This window comes from Tetrao urogallus, assembly GCF_951394365.1.
Source record: "Tetrao urogallus genome assembly, chromosome: 3".
NCBI lineage: Eukaryota > Metazoa > Chordata > Aves > Galliformes > Phasianidae > Tetrao > Tetrao urogallus.
Window position 1 is genome coordinate 51,662,072 of NC_136815.1, and position 6,078 is coordinate 51,668,149.

At 44.5% G+C, this 6,078-nt stretch overlaps 1 protein-coding gene across 3 annotated transcripts in view; it reads left to right on the top strand.

Moving 5' to 3' along the window:
- LDLRAD4 (low density lipoprotein receptor class A domain containing 4) overlaps positions 1-5,047 on the top strand; it is a gene marked incomplete at both ends in the record, with an annotated part of 167,114 nt that extends 162,067 nt beyond the window's left edge. For 2 of the 3 annotated variants that reach the window (XM_079533305.1, XM_079533307.1), the window contains 2 exons: positions 3,254-3,307; positions 4,505-5,047. In XM_079533305.1, coding sequence (XP_079389431.1) covers positions 3,254-3,307; positions 4,505-5,047 — 597 coding nt within the window. The remainder of the gene's footprint in view (positions 1-3,253; positions 3,308-4,504) is intronic. The other variant, XM_079533306.1, reaches the window with a different exon arrangement.
- Positions 5,048-6,078: the final 1,031 nt, after the last annotated feature.

A 6,078-nucleotide genomic window follows, 5' to 3' on the forward strand; every position in this document is an offset into this window, starting at 1 on the left:
TTGAGTAATCATCACCACTAGACAATCAAGAAGTCATCCTGTTGGCAGTGCTGATATTTCAAAGCCTAATCTTAAAATGTATATCTGTAAATTTTTGTGAAGCCCAGAGGCGGGTAAGGTCGGCCAAAGCCAAACTTGCAGCCTTAAAATTTGGCTTACTCTGGTGTTACCTGTAAGCACTAGGATTTACCATGAAGATGTGTATCCTTATTTCAGAACCTAACAGTGTTAGAAATGACTGTGGCACAGGGGATGAGTGTGTGAGCGTTCCCTCCCTCTCACTTGTAAATATTGAAGCTCATGCCTGCAGACCTTCAGTCCTAAGAAGGAGCAAGTTGAAGTGGCTGAGGCTATCAAGTATCTACATGAAGGTCTTGTAGGAAGGTGATGTATGGCCCACAGAAGAAGCACAGGTGAAAGGTACTCAGGCTTAGCCCTCACTGACACACCTGAGAGCTCCTTGTGCCTATCCATGGTGGTCTGACGTGAGGACTGCCAGCCTCCTCTCCTCTCATATGCCCAGCCTGAGGGACGGGCTGGAGCTCGCACAGCAAAAAAGAAATGATCTGCTTTTATTTGTAGTGCTGACTTTGTTTTGGGTTTTCTTAAGGTGGGGTCCTCAGAACAAGAGAATACAAATACAAATGCTGCCAGCTCTTACTTGTGTTTTGCTGATTTGGCCACGTGGAATCATATTAGCTGTCAAATGAAAATCTGCAAGTAAACAGACAAGGAGAGAGCAAGAAATAACACCTTCTCTTTGTGTAAAGCAACCAGTCAGCCCAGATTGTTCATGGCAGTCCCACATTATTTCATTCTTCCTGCACCCTGAAGAAAGGTCTTTGGGATATTTCCATCCTATAGCACCAGATTTTTTCCTTTCTTCTCCTCTCAGCCCCTCGCCATCACTCCAAGACCTGTGGAGCTCAGGATGCCCCTCTTCATGTTTGTGTTTGGCATTGCAGGTCACTGTGCAGTAAGTTCCTATTCTAGAAGGGTTCAAGGATTCCTTTACAGCTGAGTGTGGGTGACCCTGTCACTCCTTCCCTTTCTCCTTGCCTCTTTCGCTATTCATTTCTTAGGAAATACTACTTTTCTGAAAGAGTGGTCAGGCACTGCAATGGGCTGCCCAGGGAGATGGTGGAGTCAACGACCCTGGAGGTGTTCAAGGAATGTTTGGATTTTGTGTTGAGGGACACGGTTTAGTGAGTACTATTGGTGATAGGTGATGGCTGGACTGGGTGATCTTGAAGGTCTTTTCCAACCTTGGTGATTCTGTGATTCTAAAACTTGCCCGTGCTTTTAGTAAGAATCACAGCAAGACTGAATTCCTGTTCTTGGTTTTGGGATCCCAGCACCCTAATTGCTTTCTGCATGTCCCTGCAGTAGCTGCAGTGCCTTCTCCTGTACCAGGATTCAGACATCAGCATTAGAAGTACATTCTGTTGGACGCTGCTGATTCCAAGGCTCATCCTTGGTTCTGTGTGCCAGGGCGCAGTATGCAGGTCCTACTGTGTGTCTGTGTGGAAAGCTTTGCTCCACACTGTGCCGTCTCCTTAGGTTCTTCTCAGTCTCCTGCATTAGGTGGGTAACAGGATGGGGGTCATCACTTCCACTTTCACACTGGCAACATGTTCTGAAGTGACTTTTAAGTAACATGAATGTTGGTGGTGGATTGAATTTCTCTCTGGGCTGGGTCTTCGCTTTTAGCTTTTTTCTCTCTTCTGAACCTGAAGGCATTAGAGGAGAGAAAGTGGCATGAATCATAAAGCCGCACACTTGGGAGCTTGCTGTTGAATGGCAGCCCATGGGTTGTTAACTGGGCATTTTAGCATTGACTACTAGATTTTACTGAATTGCAATAGGCTTGGAGCCTGCTTGGCCAGCTGCTGATAACTTGATTGCCTGTAATTGTGCAAATACACCCGCAGATATTTCAAAATGTGGGCATCTGGGTGATAGAGGGGTATAAAGGAAGATGGATACTGGTGTAACTTCAACTACTGCAGTTACACAGTTAACATTTCTTTAGTTAGCAAAATCTTATATAGCCACTGTAGTACGTGAGTCTACGTATGAGTCTTCCTTCATTACAGGTGTTAGTGAGCAGGGATACTTGCAAAAGGAAATTGTAAATAACTTAAATTGTCAGCCTTCTTTATCTACTCTCTATAGCTACAGAAGAGAAGTGACTGACAAGCTTTGTTATTCAAAGCATTTCTCTTAACAGCTGAATCCTGTGGGAGATTCCTCCCAGAACAGCTTTCTTCTATGGTGGACTCTCCTGACAAGATCACAGACGGTTTTGGTCTCTGAGTGCCATGCTGAACATCTAGTTAGGTCTATTTTTACATCTGAAATATGTTCAAAGATGCTCTGGTGAGAAAAAGCTGTACAGTAGGATTTGCAGTGTGCATTTTCCTTCCTGAAATTTCTGATGCCTATAAAATCATGCAAGTTTACTTAGCACTAAGAAAATGCTCACAACCATGTATTGTTTTGATTTTTTTCCAGTAAGGTTGAAATTCTGTCCTTCATAGCTTATCTAGTTTGTCCTTTTCAGCTTTGAAGTTTTCCAGTAAAATAAATCAACTGCAGTATGTTTTAATTAATTAAAAAATTGAGAAAGAAAATAACAGTACACCTGAAGCTATTTTCCCTTATTGACAACTTTTTCTTCACCCTTTTATTCTGCCCTGAGTACAGCACTAAAACAGGCTGCCGGGGGCTGAGAGAGAAAACACTTTGGCCTGGGAAGGTGGCTGGGATGTGCCTGAAGAAGGGAACTGGTGGCTGAAACCAGTTTCATTGCTGATTTATGGTGGGAGTCGAGCACCTGACGGTGTTGACCAGGGTATTCCTGTGTATAGAGCAAATGTCCCTTCTCCATGGGACATGGCAGGAGTCATCAGGTTTTGTTGTGCACTGTTTCGACTCCTTGTGTAATCAGGACACTGGGCAGCAGAACAAGCTTCATCAGACCTCATGGCAGCCATGTCCCATGATGCGACTGGGACTGGCTTGCTGCATCCCTGTGGTTTGTGAGGCTGGCTGTTGTGGCTGGTGTCTCTGCACATTCACAGTGCGCTGAGCTTGACCTGCTTGGATGCAGAACTGCTGTTTGTTCTACTTATAGAAAGCGAGGGGTGGGACTTCCCTTAGGTGGGGTAATCAATGGTTAGAAGCTGACTGTGGTGTTGAGGCAGGATTGTCACGTGATTTTTCTCATGTGTTGTTCCCTTCTGCATTGCAGGAAGGGTGCTTGTGGCCTTCGGAAAGCTCGGTTTCACGCCAGGGTGCTTCAGAGGTACAGTGACATTTCTTACCATCTTTGGCATAATATACATTTGCCTTCTCTTAAGACGTGCATCTACTTAGTAAATAAGGCCTTGGGAGCGTAGATCAAGTATCACATGCATGTGGACATCTGAGCCTGTCTTAACTTCCATTCTTTAAATGTCTAAGACGTTTTCATTAAAAAAATGACATTGTAGCTGTCTGATGCCTCGTCTCCATCAGCAGCTCCCTGCAACTTAGTAGACATTTGCAGGTAAGTGACGTGCAGAGGCTCAGTAATTTTTCAGTGGAATATAAGAGACCTGTTGTTTTTCTCCCTGTATTTTTCTTGAATGTATGCACATTCCCTATCACCGGTGTTTCCTCTGGCCAGCACAGATCATGGGCCTGTGTGGTAACTTGTGGGTGTGCTGTCCTGAGTGGCCTAGCTCTCCTGTGCAGCTGACACTGCATTTGTGTGGATCAGGGACTAAGGACCCTGTGGGGACCCAGAAATTAAAAGAGCAGTTTGATAGATGTAGGTCTAAGAAGTTGGTGTGTCTGTTGAGATTTGGAATGGATCAAGTGAGAAGCAATAGCTCCTCACAGGCAATCTCATACTCTTCCTCTGGTAAATTCTGACCTTCTACAGTGCTTAATGTGCCAGAAACATTTTTTCGACTCCCAGTGCAGACATCCTCTTGGAGGCTGAGAGCTGAGGAGGAGGACACCTGCTCTGCTCTCATAGTAAAGGTGTGAGACATGCTGGACCTTCACAAAATATACTGAAGTGACCATACGAATTCTTTGTTAGTGCTGGGTGTTAGGTTAACTCGGAGCAGGAGGGGTAGGCTCAGGCTGCGGCTGAAGTTCAATACTGGGACATTTTTGTAGAACTAATTAATAGTCAAGACTAGAGAGGAAAATAATTTGGAGTGTTTCCTATGTACAGAAGCAGATTTCGTTTATCTTAGCTATGCATGTTTTGATGTTAGGAGCTGTGTAGGATCGTCTTTCTTGAAGCTGTTCTGCAGTGTGTTAGATTCTTCTTGAACTCCTACCTCTTCTCTTCCATGCGTGTGTGTAGAAGCAGGCACACACAGTATCTGTGGGATCGGACCTCTGAGATAGATGATAGAAGCATTTTCTATTAATTCTTCATCAATATGGAGAGCCCTCAGTGCTTTGTTCAGGTGTGGAGTCACGTCTCTCTCTCTTCCCATTGCAGATTATGTATGCTCCAAGGTCCAGGGACAGGTTTACTGCCCCATCTTTTATGCAGCGGGACCGTTTCAGTCGCTTCCAGCCTACTTACCCATACATGCAGCATGAGATTGACCTTCCTCCAACCATTTCCCTCTCGGATGGGGAGGAGCCGCCACCGTACCAAGGCCCGTGCACCCTGCAGCTCCGGGACCCAGAGCAACAGATGGAGCTCAACCGGGAATCTGTCAGGGCACCGCCCAACCGAACCATTTTTGATAGCGACTTGATAGACATCTCCATGTACAATGGGGGCCCCTGCCCACCGAGCAGCAATTCGGGCATAAGTGCAACCAACTATAGCAGTAATGGAAGGATGGAAGGACCACCCCCGACGTACAGCGAGGTCATGGGGCACTACCCAGGCTCCTCGTTTTTCCATCACCAGCACAGCAACGCTCCTCCTTCCTCGCAGAGGGGGAGCAGACTTCAGTTTCAGCAGAACAATTCAGAGAGCACAATTGTCCCCAGCAAAGGCCAAGACCGGAAACCAGGGAACCTGGTCTAAGTCACTCTCCGAGGTGCATTTGGACTGAAGACAAGAGATTGAAGCAGGGCGGCGGAGGAAGAGCCCTGTGCTCTGGTGCACAATGTTGTTACATTTCACATGGTACAACTTAGTAAAACCAAACGTGCAAACCAGTTGTTTGTTTCTGATTCCTTTCAGGGGAATTGCATGCAAAGCAGATCGAAAGAAATACAAACTTCCATTCAAATTGTCTATGAGCAGTGTTTCGGGGGGTGGGGGGAAGGGGAATATATTATTTTTTTTTAATAAACTATTTCAATTATTTAATTCTGAAAGTAAACTTAGCACAGAAATGAGGCTTGTACAGCCGATTTTGTACTCACTGAATGGTAGAAAGACGAAGGTTTTGCTAGTTAAATGGGGGAAGAATTGGCCAGTTTGCTTTTTTTTTTCTCCCAGGGTGTGCTTTTTTTTTTTTTTTAAATATGAATCAAAATTCCTGTTTTGTGTGCCAAGGTATAAAGTTGAGAACTTAGATGAATGCAAGGAATTAATTTGTGTTGTGATAAATGTGTTTTAAAAAGTTGCACTATCTTAATGTTTTAAAAATTATATATGAGGGAACTGTTTTATGTGAAGTTCTTCTATATGTTGTCTTTTCACCTGTGGAATAACAATTGAGCCCCAGAAGTGATCTGGAGGAGTCTGCCCCCCTCCCCCCAGGTTTGCTAGAAAAGGGGACAGGACTTAGCCTAACATCTCTTGACTTACACAAATCAAGAAATACAGGGACACTTAACTTGTTGACTTTGCAATAATTTGCATCTGAGTAACAGCGCATCAATGAAGTGTCTTGGTGACTTTCGGATGGAAGAAGGCAAATGTGACATCCCAGCATTTTCCATCACTTAGAGTTTAGCTATTTTGCAGTTCAGACTTGTTCGTTTCACAGAAGACAAAACAAAAGCCCAGATGTGTTGATTTGTATTAATTCTAACGAAGTGCTGCCATTCTTTTCTTAACGCAGTATCGCCAGTACTTAAGGTTTTAGAGATTTTTGTTCTCACTGT